Below are 17708 nucleotides of genomic sequence, written 5' to 3' on the forward strand. Positions count from 1 at the left end.
ATGTCAAGGGAGTGACCAAGACAGTGGGTGGGGGAAGAGGTCCATCGAGTGAGACCAAAAGAGGAAGAAAGAGCGAGAAGAGAAGTTTAGTAGAGGCAGGATCAGTGGGGTTATCAAAAGGGATGTTAAAATCACCTAGTATGATGCATGGGAGGTCAGAGGAAAGGAAAGTGGGGCCAGGGGGACGGTAGATAACTAAGATACAGAGGTGGATGGGGGCAAAGAAATGGATAGATTTAGGAAACAGGGATTCTCGGAACAGTATCAAGAACGGCAGGAATCATTTTTAAGTGTGTTGATAGATTTTAGGTATTTTACTCCAAAACTGTAATATCTCATTCCCTTGAAAACCCAAAGTAATAAACATTCTGGATAAAAGATCCATACTTTTAACTGATGCAATGATATATTTTTTTATCATCTCAATCTTAGGTTGACTTCATTATCTTCAGTATAAATAAGTTATTAAAATATACTATAAGCACACAAAACTAATATCTACTAAAATACTACTATATAAACATACCATCAACCAGCATAGCTCTTGATTGAGTTCTGTGAATTTTCTTTAACAATGACAAAGAGTCGGATACTAAAATTTTCTTGCAGCCTTCTCTTAGTAATATCTGCAACAAAATACAACAACATGCAATGAGACCGACATATAAGAGCAATTTTCAGCATTAACTACACAGCTATTAAAGCTTATTAGTGTGATGGACAGAGGATGGTCTGTAGTGAAACTTCTAATTACATCAATTCAAAATTGAACCAAATACTAGGGGATACATAAAAACAAGTGCTCCTAATTCTCAAAGTGGAACTAATGTGCTGTATTTGCTCTATCCATTCAATATACTATCTCTAGATCAAAGTTTTTAAATATTTAGTTTAAAAAAACAAAAATCTATTTGCTATATTTTCCTGCACTTAAAACCATCCTGCTGCAGATTGGATGTAACTACGGAGATAAAAACGGCAAAATATTTCCTGTGTCTTTTATAATGATCAAGTAAATTATCATTTTCAAAGCCTGAAATGGTGAAAATGTAGCACTCAAGTTTCTTGTCTCTCTAAGAGCCCTTATCCACTAGTGCTTAAACGCTGTGCCTGACTGGCATTTTTTACGCAACTGCAAAGCATTCAACTGTATATGAAAATAAAACCCATTGTACTCACACTTGTATCTACATGCATTTGGACAAGGGTTTTTGGATTTCAGTGTGTTCAGAGCATGTCACTGCACTTCAAAAGTCCATTAATCTCTATGAGGGCACATTTTCTACATAGCCTTACACAGTGCCTTGTGCATGAGAAGTGTGTTGTATCTTTATAGGACAAGGCCTGATCTCCACCAGCTCTGACCTGCTGCACAATTCAAGTCCTTCTGTGGAGTGGGGATGGCCTAGAAATAAATTCTTCCTCGCCCCTTTACTATAATCTCACTCTGCAAAATAATTTTTCTTCACTCATCAGCAAAATAAGTCGCACTGGCACATCTCTTCTGTATTTCCGAGGGAACACCTTCATTGGTGTAAATTACTGCTATAAAATCTACCATTGCCTTCCAGAAACTGTCTACATGGGGACATGTCCAGGATATGATGGGTATGAGTGGGTATTCAGAAATGAGCGTTGTGCTACCTTCAAAGTGCACAATTAAGTGATGTCAAACATGCAGATATCTGAAAAAGTGGTTGCTCGGTATATGAAATTTCCTCTGTAGCTCTACAAGACTTACATTGACCATTATTATATAAATTACCCAGTTGATTAATAGCCAGTCAGAGCCCTGTAGATTCAATGACATAAACTAAATGTTTAAATCTATGGCTGTCCTATAAATGTTTCTGTGGAAGGCATTCCATATAACTAAATGCCACAAACTGATAATCTATGCAGGCATGCTACTGGTCTTATAGAGTGCCTTGCAGGTGCTTTTAGTTATTAGAAAAGGTTACAAGTATTAACATATTGGGCCAGCATTGTCCAAGATCAGTAACTGTCAACAAGGTCTATACAAGCCTTCAAATATTTAAAATATATCAAAGATGGATTGTATTCAAAATACGGGTATAGACATACCCCTACTGTACCTCAAGACTTGCATATTTGGCCTAGGTGTCAATTTATTGCTGGACAGGTCGGCGACTAGATATGTCCTTAATATTGACACTCTAGTTAAGGTTGCAATCACAAGAGTATGGATGGCGCGGGAGTGGCCCGATTTCGGTGCTTGGCTGGCTTTGGTAAATGCTGCAGTGGGCGATGAACGATTCATCTATCAGTCCCGAGGCACCATGCCAAAATATTATAAGGTATGGTCAAGGTGGGTGAAATGGAGGTATGCAATTAGTTCTCTGGCGGCAGACTTTGATTCAGTATAAGTTGTTAGTTGGAATCTGGTAGCTAAGGTGTAGTGTCTCATTTAACACCAGTGTAAGCGTGAGATATACTACTAACTGATTTCCTTTATAGTTGCACCCTCCTGACAAGATTTAATATTTATAGTAATATACCCTTTATGTAACAAGACGTTTGGAGGCATACACAGCATATTATATATTATATGTCACAATGCATCTTCGTATATCCATCCAAATGAAAATTGTGCAGAATCAATTGCGTGTTATGGAAATAACTTTATGGAAGCGGAGATATTTACAGATGTTAAAATTGTTTCTTTTTTTCTATCTAATGTGGATTGTAACTTTATGCAAAACTACGACATTCATCTTTGTGTCTATTTCGTGTGTTATGTTTTTCTATGCTAAAAAAAAAACTAATAAAAAATGTTTGATTTAAAAAAAATATATCAAAGTTTGCAGTAAACCAAGTTTCTTTCAAAGAGAAGCCGTTTCTCAGTAATATATGTTATGGATTTCAAATTCCATTATTTTCCTATAGGTGGTTTTACTTTATTGGTATGCATTAAAATTTTACCATCCCCGATGTGTAAGGTGAGATATAAAAAGGAGTATAAAATTATTGGGTTTGTGAATAAACTATTACTATTCTAAATAAAATAAAATATGAACTGACTGTCTCTTATTTTGAGAGTTTATAAATATATTTACTCCTACATTATTATTTCTGGCATCAATATTAAATTCACAATGTATATGTTATCAATGGGGGTATTTATTTTAGACACCTGTTCACAGCTGTACAGTTAGACCTTATATTGGGTACATCGTAAGTCATGGAACAACAATAAATATGTTTTTCTTATATCTCAGTGCTTAATCTTATCTAAAGAAGTATTTTGTAAGAATCTCGATGCCTTCCTATATTTATCACTTGGACTAAATATGTCTGGAATCTAACTTAATCCCTCTCGAGTTGTGGGAGTGTCATATTTTGTAGTATATAATAATCTTTCAGTAGAAGCAATTGTTACAAACTATAAAACTGTTGCTCACTGTGAACAATGTTATATCGCAAATTTACGGCCATAACACGCTTGGTTTCATTGTAAACAAACCATAAACAAACATATAAAGGCTGTTTTGTGAAAAACGCAACTTGTAAATTATTAATATGGAAATAAAAGAATGGGAAACAAACCATACAAATTTACATAACCTATAAGCCAATCAGTAATATCACAGCAAGATTAATAACAGTGTGTCACAATTTTAATTAAAGATGAATCATCAAAACAATCACTGTGGAGAATATAACTTTGTAAGATAATGCTGTTATGGGAACTCTCTGCTTAAAACTAAAGGGATTTACTTTATATTACTTGAAAAATTATATAATGCCATGCATTTTCCTGGGGCTACCATCAGCTATTTCAGGGCATCCAGCTCTGCACAGACTACATTAATTTGTACTACAACAAATAAATCTACGATGATGAACATAATGGATGATACACATTATTATTGAGCTTTTGAGCCAGAGAGACATTGCTTTCATCTAAAAGGGGAACATTTAGGAAATATAATACCTTAAGTACCACAAATGAGGGAAATCATATAGGAGACTGATGGGAATAGGTATTTATCATAATATTAAAGCAAAACAGTAGGTCTAGAATACACCATGTCATGAACATAAACCAGGTTGGACAAGGCACCTCTAAACACACTTAAATAACTCAACAGACACCTATTATATATACACACACACTTACAATAGAAACTCATATCTTCTACAGCCTTGCACCACTTAAGAAGCTACCAACCCATCAAAGATATTCTCCCACCCCAAACACAACTTCTCCTCCATTTGTCACAGCCTTCTACAGCCAACATTTATTCACCTCCTTCAACTACACATATTAACCTTGCAACCCAGCTCTCATTCCACAAAGAGATGAGCCCCCCTATCCTCCAGCACCAAACTCTTATCTCAACTTGCTACCTGCTCTTATCTTTGTATCTTTTCCCTCTCACTATGCCATATGCTAGACTCCTACACACCAACAAACTCCCCCCTTCCAACTGGTTATGATGCTCTTCTGGCAGTCATGATATATCCACTCACTGCTCACTTTATTCTACTTTAAACAATTAGATACCGTGTAATCCGTATCAGTACTCACAAAGTCTATTACCTTGTTTTTGTGTAATGCTAGTTTAAATAGATTGGTGTTCTGTATTCAATGTCATAACATAAAACGTTAACAATTTACAATTTTATTTATTTACCAATACCTTGTGTACAGGTTTCACTGTATCTTTACAACAGTCTGGCACATCAACTATGTCTCACAGGTTGTAAATTTGCCTGTGTTACACCACTCTGCACTGAAACTTTATATTTATAGCAGTTTTTTACAAATGCTGGACAAACCATGGATGCTGATTACTGAAAGACGTTTGCTGTCAAACAAAATGTTAAGCACATAAGGAACAGAACACAGACATAGCCTGTTGATTTTATATATTCAGTTTAAGCTAAAAGATCAGATCCAAAGAGCATTTATAGTTGTGGTTTTTTTTTTTTATCTTACATGAAACATTTATATAATGATATGGTAGTCTAGGGAACACAGGAATGAAGCAGACAGTGTTTGAAGCAGCCTGGAAGCAAAATCCTAATTTAAAAATATAAGAACAACAAAAAAGGCAGTCTGGCTGTGCTATTCAGTACAAAGTTGAGGCTAGTATTAAGAACACAAAATGTAACCACAGACATGAACTATTTGAACAAAACAATAACCATACCGATGTTAAAATTCATGTATACCCCAATCCAACAAATATCCTCCCCTTTCTTTTGTATAGCAAAATGGATACACTGACATTTATAAAAAAATAGTAACAGTGCAGAAAAAGTGTTACCCACAGCAGTCAAACAATTAACATTTTAACGTTAGTAATGTTTTTCTAGTATAAGTTTGAAAAGGAAAGCAAATGTCTCATTGATTGCTATTGGAAATTTTGCCTGAGAACACAGCCATGAATAAAGAATGGTACCAAAACATTCTCCAAGAGCAAAATTTCCCAACCACCCAAGAACAGTTTGGTGACTAACAATGCCTTTTCCAGCATGATGGAGCACCTTGTCATAAGGCAAAAGTGCTAAGTGGCTCGGGGACCAAAACATCGAAATTTTGGGTGCACGGTCAGGAAACTCTCCAGACCTTAATCCCATTGAGAACTTGTGGTGAATCCTCAATAGGCGGGTGGGCAAACAAAAACTCACAAATTCTGACAAACTCCAAGCATTGATTAGGCAACAATGGGCAGTCATCAGTCAGTATGTGGCCTAGAAGTTGATTGACAGCATGCCAGATTGAATTGCAGAGGTCTTCAAAAAGAAGGGTCAACACTGCAAATATGGAGTCTACATAAACTTAATGTAAATTGTCAATAAAAAGCCTTTGATACTTATGAAATGCTTATAATTTTACTACAGTATACCATAGCAACATTTAACAAATAGGTCTAAAAACACTGAAGCAGCAAACTTTGTGAAAACCAATAGTTGTGTCATTCTCAAAACTTTTGGCCATGACTGTATATACATACATTCGTACAGTGCTTTTTCGGTAAGAAAAAAGGTGCCAGAAATCACATCATGTGGTCAATCACTGTACACACACCCACACACACACACACGTCAGTTGTGTAACGAAACATAACGGTCGCCAGCAAGCACTCAGCGCGCGACCACACACTAAGCAGCGCCACAAGCCAAGCAGTGCCATCACAACCAGTGCGGACTATGTGCGCATGCATCGGACTAGACACACATCCCGCATGCACCAGTTTAATGATTTTGCCGCCGACCTGCTATGTTCGACAGGGTGATTCAAGTCCACGTGGACCAAACAAAGTGTTCAAAAGTTACTTTTAAAACTTTGAAAATCCAAAAGCCGTTGAAAAAAAGGTGTCGGAACTCGGTTCCGGTGAGTTCTATCATCATCATAATCATCATCATTTATTTATAAAGCGCCAACATATTCCGTAGCGCTTTACAATTGGAGACAAACATAGTAAACTAATAAACAAACTGGGTGAAACAGACAAAGAGGTGAGAAGGCCCCGCTCGCAAGCTTACAGTCTATTGGACAATGGGAGTATGACACATGAGGTTAAGTCTACATTTGCAGTCGGCCCAGCCAGATTGCAAAGGTAAAAGTGACTCATAAGCTAAATGATCCTGTCACACAACAATGTTGGTCAAGGGGAAGTTATATAACGGGTGGTAATAGGGTAATGTAGTGAGGTTAAGACAAAAAAAGCACTGTATATACACACATATACACACACACACACACACACACACACACACACACACACACACACACACACAGCAGCGTTAATTTAAATATATGGTTTTTCAAAACTAGGGTGTAATTCATAACACCATACTAATATGAAACATACAGGATCAGTACGCATTTTTGTGGCTTGATGTGGTGTAATTGCCAAATTAATAAAATCTCTTTCATTTTGTTTATTATATACTATATTTCTTACCAGGAAACCCAAGATGTAATATAAGGGGTTTTCGCACAAGACATAGGAAAATAACAATGGCTGTAGATTTACAAGATGTTTACACCAAAGCATTAATTAATTCCTGAATATTCAGCTAGATGACAAAACCAACATATTTAGAGGTAAAACCATTAACGTTGTGATCAAACCCCCACATATAACACCATGTGATTGGAGCAACATGCATTTTAGTTATTCTGTTCTGGAATGCACATTTCACACCACAATCTTTAAGCAGGGGTTGAGACTCACCTGAAGGTTATAGTCCTGCAGAATTTTAACAAGAGAGTCTCTCAAATTAGGAATCTTCATTCCCTCTTTAATGCGGTGGATCAGAAGGATTGGATCAACATGGGTTCCAATATTATTTAGTAATCCAGTTATAAAAGCTGTTAATGAAAGAAGAAAATGGTGGATAGAAGAATATACAGCATTTTTCTTTTTGTTATGCTTATTTATACTGTGAAAACATTCTACGTTCAAGCCTGAAATTACAATATTAAGTCTTTGTTATAAATACAGTGGGTCTAGAGAATCATCATACCCTGTCAAAATTCTTACCCTTTGTCACATTACACCATGGAAATTTAAATAAATTAATTCAAACCTTTTTTCAGTTGTATTGAAACATTTTTACACTCATCATCAAAGCAAAAATAACATTTGCAAAAATCCTTAACGAATATAATTTAATTACTAAAATACCTGGTTTGGATATTGATTATACCCTTAGAGTAATCATTATACATTTCCAGACCACTTAGCAGGCTATTTGGCCACCACCTGTCATCAATTGTAGCAATTTTGAGTACTTCAGAACAAAACCAGCTGTTCCTGGAGGATGACACGACTAGTATTGCATAGTATGGCAAAGAATTCACCATGATTGGAAAGGTGCTTTCAAAAGCACTTTGCCTAGACTGGGCTGTCCTTCCAAACTGGAAGAGAGAGCCAGGAGAATATTGATCAGGGAATCTACCAAGAAGTCAATGGCTACTTTGTAGGACTTACAAATCTTCATGGCCGAGATTGGTTGGTCTGTGCATGTGACAACTATCTCACAAGCTTTACACAAAGCTGCCCTGCATGGCAGAGTGGAAGGAAATAAACCTTTTAAGTAATTTTTTAAAATGGTACTTTTAATTAAAGACAAAACTCATCGGGTTTAATAAAATTGCTGTTTGAAGAAAATAACATCAAAGTGCCGGGAATGTAGAACTGCCGCATAATAAATACCACTCAGTCTCATTTTCGCTTTGTAAAAAACACTTTGAAGATTTTGATGCCATGTGGCAAAAGGTTGTATGGACTAATGAGACCAAGATATTCTACAAGGAAGAATGGGCAAATATTCCCAAATCTAAGTGCACAAAGCTGGTAGAGACATATCCAAGCAGACTGATAGCTGTAATTGCAGCAAAAGGTGGCTCTACAAAGTATTAAATCAGTGGACTGATCACTTTCCAACCCTGTTATTTTAGTTTTACATTTTGTATTATTTTTCAGAACAGTTGCGTTTTTTTTTTAACAAGTTGAATCTCGTAAGGCGAAATGTGTAAATAAACCTGGAAAAGGTTTGATTTAATTTATTTCAAATTTCCATGGTGTAATGCGAAAAAACATAATGATTTTGACAGGGTATGGCGATTTTCTATAGCCCTGTACGTGCACCTCTTTTTTGAGCTTTATGTTGAACACAATATTGTAATGTTTATTGCCTCTCCCCATGTGGTTATTCCTTCTTTCCCTGATTATTTTTATATTGTAAAGTATTTAAAAAAAATGTATTGAATTACAAAAAAATAGAGCACAGTGATAGGTCATACTCGTAGAATTTATAATGTAAAGGAGATAAATCTTGCTGCAAATTCTGTAAATGGGAAAACTTTACATCTAACGCTAAATTAGCCCCATAATGTACATGTGCTTGTTTTGTATAGCAGAGCAGTCACATGTGATCAGAGTGTAAAATATTGTTGCGTGAACTGATTATTTCGCTTGCTTCTACACAAGCACATCATCATTTATTTATATAGCGCCACCAATACCGCGGTGCTGTACAGAGAACTCACTCACATCAGTCGCTGCCCCAATAAAGCATACAGTCTAAATTCAGTAACACACACACACAGACTAGGGTCAATCGGATAGCAGCCAATTAACCTACTAGTATGTTTTTGGATTGTTTGGTAGGGAGTACTAGAACAATGTACTGTCTAGTCAGCCCTAATGACCATGAGGCCACTGTAAGGTCCAACCACTTACAACCAAGCACAGAAATCAAGTGCTCGGAGAAGCAGAAACTGGGTAGGAGAGATCTCATACAGAAGGATGTATGTGCAAAGGATGGAAATTAAGAATAAATAAGTTGTGCTGGGCAGATGTAGGTGGTAGGTAATAGGAGTATCTAATTTTAAAGTAAAAGATATAATACCAGGATGCTCTTGTTTTTTTGGGCAGCACGTTGGCTTAGTGGTTAGCACTTCTACCTCACACCACTGGGGTCATGAGTTCGATTCCTGACCATGACCTTATCTGTGTGGAGTTTGTATGTTCTCCCCGTGTTTACATGGGTTTCCTCCCACAATCCAAAAACATACTAGTAGGTTAATTGGCTGCTATCAATTTGACCCTAGTCTCTCTCTCTCTCTGTCTGTGTGTATGTTAGAGAATTTAGACTGTAAGCTCCATTGGGGCAGGAACTGATGTAAGTGCATTCTCTGTACACCACTGCGGAATTAGTGGCGCTATATAAATAAATGATGATGATGATAAGCATCCATGAAAAGATGTGGTTTTACATGTAGGCAGTGCATTACAGTTCATAGCTAGTGCATTCAATGGTATAGAATAAGCACTGGGAAAGAAGTCTTGGAGACAGGAGTGGGAAGTAGTAAGGAAGGATGATAGTTGTTGGTCATTTGCAGACAGTAATGGTGAACAGAGATACAGTAAGGGAAGAGATCTAGGGGTGTGCAGCAGCGTGGAGGGCTATGTTAATGAGAATCCCCACCTTGACATGTATCCTGGAAGAAACAGGCAACCAGTTTAATAACTAGCATAAAGTACCCTATCAAAAAAAATAAAAAGTAAAACAAAACAAAAAGCAGTCTGGCAGCTGTGTTCAAGATGGTTTGTGGTTTAGAAATTTGGGAAAATTAATGGCAATTAATAGGGTGTTACAATAGTTGAGGCAGGAAATTGAGAGCACATTAATGTCTTAGTGGTATCATTAGTGAGGAAAAGGCAGAATGTTTTATAGGAACAGGTAAAAATATCATACCTCATCTTATTTTCAATTTCATATTTTGATATCAGAAAAGATACCAAACATTTTACATATATAATAGTGAATACTGCTAGGAGCTCTTGTACAGCAACTTACATTTTAATTTTATTTGCTGTTCAATTATAGTAACATTAATTTCTTAGAAATAAATTAAAACTAATATGAAATTATTTAGCTCTAAAACATTTTATCTCTTCAGGTGTTTGAAAACATCATACGTAAAAAGCTGGAATGCAGATCTATCATGAAAATAAGTAGTTCATTATACAAAAACAGATGTCCACTGTTTATTGTCTTGTCATAAAAATATCCTTTGTTCCTACTGTCTTGGTTGTACATCTTTAAGGGATGTTTGATTAAGTCCAGAGCACCTTTTTGTTATAATTCTTAATTTCCTAAGCTGGGTGACCCCAAGGTTAGAAGTCAACGGGGATCATCATCATCTATTTATTTATATAGCACCACTAATTCTGCAGCGCTGTACAGAGAACTTATTCACATGTAGGCAATAAAATCATCAGAAGGATCACAGCAGCACAAAGTACTTGTGCTGATCTTGAGGGAATCCCATAGATTGTAAGCTTGCAAGAAAAGCCTTCTTACCTCTGTCTGTATTACTCAGTATTGTTTATTACGGTATTTGTCCCCAATTCAAAAGTGGTACGGAATTTGCTGGAGCTATATAAATTAAATGTTGATGAGGATGATGAATTCCAAACCTATCCACTACATAATTACATGTGTAAGCGAGGGCAGGGTCAGTTGTATAATGTGTAAACATGAATGAAGGCATTCAGAAAGTCACAGACTAAGAGCTAGATAGTTACAGGAGTATGGTCCCCCAGCATAAAATATTGGAGGCTTTCATTAAGCTGATGCAGAAAGATTGTGATATCAAATGCACCTATATATGAAAAAGTTCATACACCCATCTTGTTTATAAAAGCATGGATGGGCATTTATTTCCTTATGGTACAAGTCTACACGTGATTATTGAGTCGGGGGAAAATTAAAATGTAGATTTCTTCTGATGTGTGGGATTTTATTTTTTACTAACTCATTGTAAATCATTATTTGTTGTGCTGCTCTACCTAATGCAATAATAAAAAATGCCTGAAATAATAATACTGCATTGTGTTCCAATAATTAAATAAATGACATGGAAAAAGGTCTACCAACATGACCGCATTGTGGAAGGAAATACAGTATATTCAGGTAAACAATATTCAAAGCTGCCACCTAGGGACATTTCTCTTTTAAATTATGAAAGCAATATTATGTTTCTGTCGCACCATAGCTTGGCTACATAACAAGAAAGAACTTAAGCCATCAATCTCACCAACATATATTACATAGACAACACCTACACACTTTCATTTCTATTCCAAGATATTTTAACTGCAGAGTGGAAAACAGGTTAAGGAATTTTCAACATCTTAACTGTTAAAAAGGCACAAAGGCTTAGGATTTCAAGGAAATTGAAAATATTTTAGATCCGAGCAGATGATCTATACAAAATGATTTGTTTTTAAAGGGCTGGGGTTAGAGAAAAGCAGAGATGAATCTTTCCTTGTGGACAAACAAGACCTAAATTTACGACCCCATGGTGGAGGTCATTTACCAGTAGTTACAACAGCACAAATCAGATTTATGAACAGCTGCACCTGCTCTGTGCACATTTAGGTTCATGTCCCAATGTGTATTTAAATTTTTTATTTAGTCAGGTACTCGTGTGTTGTGATTTCAATGTAGAGGGATTATAAAAGTAAAACAGTCATGTCAAAGCTCTGCCTTTTTACATAAGCTCAATTTTCTGAGCATGAGAGTAGACATCAGAACAACATTTGAGAGTGTCATTTTGTGGGGCTGTCACCTGTCACACTCCATCTGTAACAAGAACAGACGTGCGTACTCATATGCCTCTTTACACCACTGCTGCTCTCAGCTGCTAACTGACTGATGACCCTCTGTTACTCTGGATAAGTCGTCATTCCCTTTTGTCAATCTTCTGATTCCAACCAATGAACCATTGGCTAGTTGTTATTTGGGAGACGATCCATTCTCAATATACTGGATAAAACTGTAGTGCATGAAATCACCAGCAATGTTGCTGTCCTAGATACACTTATGCTGGTGTGTCTAGTGCTGTCCTCCATGCTGTACTCACAGTCACTTAGATGCATTCATCTTGCCCATTCTCCCTATGAATTGTGCACACAAACAATTCGATAGTAGGTAGCACTACCAGCATATATGATGCTGTCACTGACTGAGCAGTCAATCATACACAAAGGACAAGTATGGCTAATAGACTGGCCCATCGGTATATTTATTCACCAAAAATCCCTGACAGATGTACTACAAAATAGGAGAGGAAGAAGAAAAATACACCTTTGGAGCTTGATATACTTGGCAATACTTGGCTATGCTGGCAAAACTAACAAGTAAAACATAGAAGCTACCAACAATAAATGACGGGTATTGCATTTTTCACAAATGCAGATTAGAAAGAAAGAAATATGTCCTTGAATCTTATACAACAACATCTCAGTGTAAAAAGTCAATTGCCCTGTTCACTGCTCTCACGTGGTTTGTCAATGGAGTATAGAATAAGATCCTCCCACAGCTCTGCATCATCCTGCTCTTTTGCAAATTCAATGGCTTTATCCACATTATGCAGTTCCTCCATGATCATCTGTAGGGCCCTGCGACTGTTACCCATTCTGCCTGCAGGACACAAAGAGAGTGTGAAAGTAAAGATCATCTCAAGAGCAGTAAATACAACGCAATAAAAGCAAGTTAATAAAGTGAATTATATAAACAATATAATAATACACAAGGATGTTATGATTGTGATTGCATGTCTAAGCCGAAGATAAAGGATGACTAAACTATTAAAAAATGTTTCCAACAGCCCTTGTGCATTTTTGTTAATTAAAGCTAAGTGTGCAAGATAACCCCCTCTTCTTTCATCTAAACAATGCCTTGATGCGAGGGAAAACCATCTCTCCCTCAGTTGAGCAGTGGGTAGACAACCCTGCCTTTCTCTGCTTAATAATGCCAATGCCATTCATTTGGATACATGCAATCTTCAGAGTTTGTAATAACATTACATTAAAGACTCAATATGCCTGACAATGGAAACTTACAATATAAAATTTCACAGTCAGACAGAGCATATTTTAACTACAACTTTCATTCAACTCAGCTAAAGGCAAATAAATAATTTGAAATCTTGGCTGCCCTGCCACTTCAATAAATGGCCAAATAGTTTAATGGTGGGGCCAGGGCAATTCCCCTATCTAGTAGTGCGGCCTGGATATGGTATAATCTGAAACTTAACATAACAGGCTTAGATCTAAACCTTGTATAGACCTAACAATAACCCGGATCTTAAATCTACACTTTTCTGTAGTGTTAACCTTAGACCCAACCAAGCATAAATCCTAGTTCTAAATCTAAAGTAAGGCATAAAATAGATCCAAGTCCTAAAAGATCTCTGACTGTGCCCCCACAAGTTCTATAAATATAAGAATCCATTACAGCAGCGCCTTGATGCAGATGCAGTTGTATATTAGCCCTCATGTTTTGCTAAATCAGTATTGGGTCTATTTCATACTTGCCTATTCTCCAGGAATGTCCAGGAGACTTCCGAAATTCAGTTAGTTCTCCCTGATCCCCAGGTGATCAGGTCTTTCTCCTAGATCCTGTCTACTCCCTAGTGGACAGAACAGGGGCCTCCATGACGCAAATCATGGCTAATTGTGTAATTTTGGCCCTACAGTGCAATGACGCAGTAGATGCATTTCAACATGGGGGTGTGCATTGCCACACCCCCTACACTTGCAACTTGACCTCCACTCCGGGATCTCCTTTTGGATTTGATAACCTCTCTCAGTGCAGTGACATTGTATGAGGAGGGGATTGGAGCTTAGTGTGAAGCAACATACGGAGGGGTAGTGATATGAGGGTCCTGACAAAAGGATGCAATAAGATTGTAGTGTCAAAGCAGGGTCATAAAAAATGAAGTCCATAAACTTAACCATTTCTACATATGATATATGCAATGGAGGTGAATACTAATATTTCAGGGAAGTGTATTCTTTCTGTTAATTCTGTCATTTACCCTATCCAAGGCGACATGCACCTGAGCTCTAATTGGGGGGTTTGAGGTATGTCTCAGTTTGTCTCTAACACCCGGACCGGACCCATGGTAGGGATGGTAAGGGGAGTACCGATCAGCAGATCCAATTTCAGGGATATCATGGAGATTGCGGCTTCTGACTGGTCCTACTGCTCACAGACCCCCTCTCTGAAGTCATTTAAAAGAAAGGTTCAGAGATACCTCCCATGCAAACTAACCACATACATAATAAACAAAAGATAGCAATATACTTACTTAACAGAAATACAGTCTCTTCAACAAAATTTCTCTGTTGACAGATCTCAAGAGCCTGTAATTGAGGTAAAGAAAAATGAGATTTGAAAAATTAGTCTTTTATAAGCCAAATGAACAACCTAATATTGTCAGTTAAAAAAAATAAAAATAAATCACAGTTTCTATATTTCAGAATATCAAATCATATTGGCTTTGTTTACAACATATATCTGCTGTTTGCAGTTTTAACATTTTATAATAAGAAATGGCAATATATGGCGATCTCTTTTAAAGATTCTTTATGTTAGGGAAACCAAAATATTCTTCAGTACGTCACTCAAGAGTGAAGTACTGAAGAATATTGTGGTTGAGCTCAACAGGGACTGTTGACCCTGCCACGTCAACCTGCTAAAGACCATTACATTAAAAAGTGCTGCAGACTTTTAAATGTAGAGACCGCCAGTAAACAGCATGGCACAGGGTTGCCCTGAGATTCTCACCCCTGCATGTTCTCAATGCAGTGGGTAAAGCAATGACTCAAATGGCTGCCATGCTGCCACATAAATGGCATTACCCAAAACAATATGCACTTTTACTGGAGTAGATTATGGTATTATAATTGATAAAATTTACATTGTTGCTAGTTATGCCATTTCATTTTATGCTCCATTGCAAATACATTGGTGGACATTAATAAAATCAGGTGTACACAGTATACAACTGTATACAAGGGTGTTGCAGGCAAGAGAAACCAATCAGATTGTGCTTTATTTTTTTTTTAACATGTTTTTGATAATGAATACAAATATTCAGAGTGGTTGCAACACATTATACACACAAATATCTATGAACCAGTTTTCACAAATGTCTCCCATGGTGTTCATAAAACTCTTTAGGAATAAAAATAATGTCTTTCTCTATAGCGATATTAACATTGTTCCTTGCAGTGTACAATGGGAAAATGTATCTTTTTTGTTATTCAAGCCTGTATTTTCATCACTGTCCACAGAGGCAATACTATAAACACATTTTGCAGAGTGAGGAAAAAATGTAGATTGTTGTTCTCTATCGTTTTAAAGTCCTCAGCCTACCTGAGATTATATGAATCACCAAACACCCAATTTCGCTAAATGTATGACAGTAATTACTATTATTTTATTAAATATTGGCAGGGTCAATTCAAATCAAATCAACACAGGATTTCAAAATGAGAGTTTTGGATTGTAATGAAGCTTGATATAATAAATGCTGCCATGGATGTAAAGAAAACCCCCAAATCTTAGGCTGATATGTACACTGGTTTTGCAGTTATACGCCTTTAAAGCTGCACTTTAACGAAAATTTTGCTTTTAACGTTTTTTTAAATTGCATTTGTAAATCACCTTATTGAGCTAGAGAGTTGGCAAGGTCTTAATTTAAACCTCTTTTATGATATAACACAGCACTATGCTTTAATAAAATGTAACATTTTTACATTTTTGAAAAAAAAAAATCTCAAAAATTGTTCACACTGTTGTTAATAAATCCCCAAAGTTTTATTTTGGGATCATGATGGGATCATCTGCTACAAGAGCTTTCAGTTTTGAGTGATTCATAAAAATTGTATTTATTGAGGCACTACACATCTGAGAAAATCAACAAAACAATATTTTTCCAAGTTAATTTCAATAGAGGAATGCACGTTCCTCTTCAGGTGTGTTTGAGGGTGAGATTTTACAGACAGCGTCTTCTCCCACTTCTGCGCAGGCATGAAAATTTAAGTTGAAAGATACTCTATGTGGAAAGACATTTCAATTGTGTTGGATAGGCCTGCTTTTTACATTTCTCTGGACCCCTACAAGTGGTTAGGTTTGGGTGGGCTTTAATTAGTGAAGGAAAGCCCCTTGGTCAGCAAGTTAAGCCCACCCAAATCTTACCTGACCCTGGACCATTTGTGTCACAATTGAAAAAGCCAAGTGTTTAATTACACTGGAGTATCACAGGGCCATCTTTTCCATTGGGCACGATGGGCAGCTGCCCGGGGGCCCCACGGGCAAGTGGGCCCCATAGGCACGGCTCTTAATGAGAATAAATAATCCTGCAAAAGAAAAAAACCTGCAAAAAAAAACCTTAAAGGGTCACTGAGCAAGTACATCTATCTATCTCTATATATCTATATATCTAGGGGCCCCGGTGCACTGCTTTGTCCGGGGGCCCATAATGTTGTTAAGATGGCCCTGGAGTATTAGACTGGCAGAATGTGTGCTGGGAGCAGGGAAGAACAGCAACTTGGAGAAGGAGTGCTTGGAGGGAGACCCCCAAAAAACTGGGAGCAACATTTCATCTTCAGCAGATATTTATATAGCGCCACTAATTCTGCAGCGCTCTACAGAGAACTCGCTCACATCAGTCCCTGTCCAAATGGAGATTATAGTCTAAATTCCCTAACATGCACACACAGACTGAGAAAGACAAAGGCTAATTTAATAGCAGCCAGTTAACCTAAAAGTATGTTTTTTTCTGGGTTGTGGGAGGAAACCAGAGCACCTGGAGGAAACCCATGCAAACACGGGCAGAACATACAAACTCTACCTAGATAAGGCCATGGGCAGAAAACAAACCCCCTAACCACTAAATCACTGCACTCACAAGAAGAAGCCTCAGTTACCCGGCCAGGCAGAGAAGAGAAGGCACAGGCCGTGAGGTTGCTGTGGACCTCCATGGGCCAGAGGAACATGTGATGGGCTCCTCCAATTAGAACTCAGCACATGCTCCTCTCACCCCTCAGCAGAGTCCCATGGGAATTATTTCCCTGACTCCCTGCCAGCCCAGTCCAAGCCTGCTTTGGTGTTTAAATTGGTTTATAGCAGTATTTGCAGTGGTTGTTATAGAAGTTGGTTTAGAGAAGTAAAGAAGAATAAAGATGGAAGAAAGTGACAGGTACCTTATGTTGCATTGTTTAAACCCATTTAAAAAGGCTAATCATACTTCTAATAAGAAGGGGTGGAGAACCGTTTCAGAACGGATGTGTAAATTATTTTCTGAAATGCCAAAAGTTGCAAAAAAGTTTGTTCCAGCTGTAGTAAACAACTTGGGACACTTC

At 37.2% G+C, this 17708-nt stretch overlaps 1 protein-coding gene across 1 annotated transcript in view; it reads right to left on the bottom strand.

Annotated features, from left to right (window-relative positions):
- Positions 1-17708, bottom strand: part of VPS41 (VPS41 subunit of HOPS complex) — a 199865-nt gene that overhangs the window by 18443 nt on the left and 163714 nt on the right. Inside the window, exons 23-26 of the mRNA XM_075212579.1 lie at positions 14648-14702; positions 12835-12975; positions 7212-7348; positions 527-626 (exon numbers count right to left, since the gene is read on the bottom strand). Coding sequence (XP_075068680.1) covers positions 527-626; positions 7212-7348; positions 12835-12975; positions 14648-14702 — 433 coding nt within the window. The remainder of the gene's footprint in view (positions 1-526; positions 627-7211; positions 7349-12834; positions 12976-14647; positions 14703-17708) is intronic.

Source organism: Mixophyes fleayi, chromosome 5, assembly GCF_038048845.1.
Source record: "Mixophyes fleayi isolate aMixFle1 chromosome 5, aMixFle1.hap1, whole genome shotgun sequence".
Taxonomy (NCBI): domain Eukaryota; kingdom Metazoa; phylum Chordata; class Amphibia; order Anura; family Limnodynastidae; genus Mixophyes; species Mixophyes fleayi.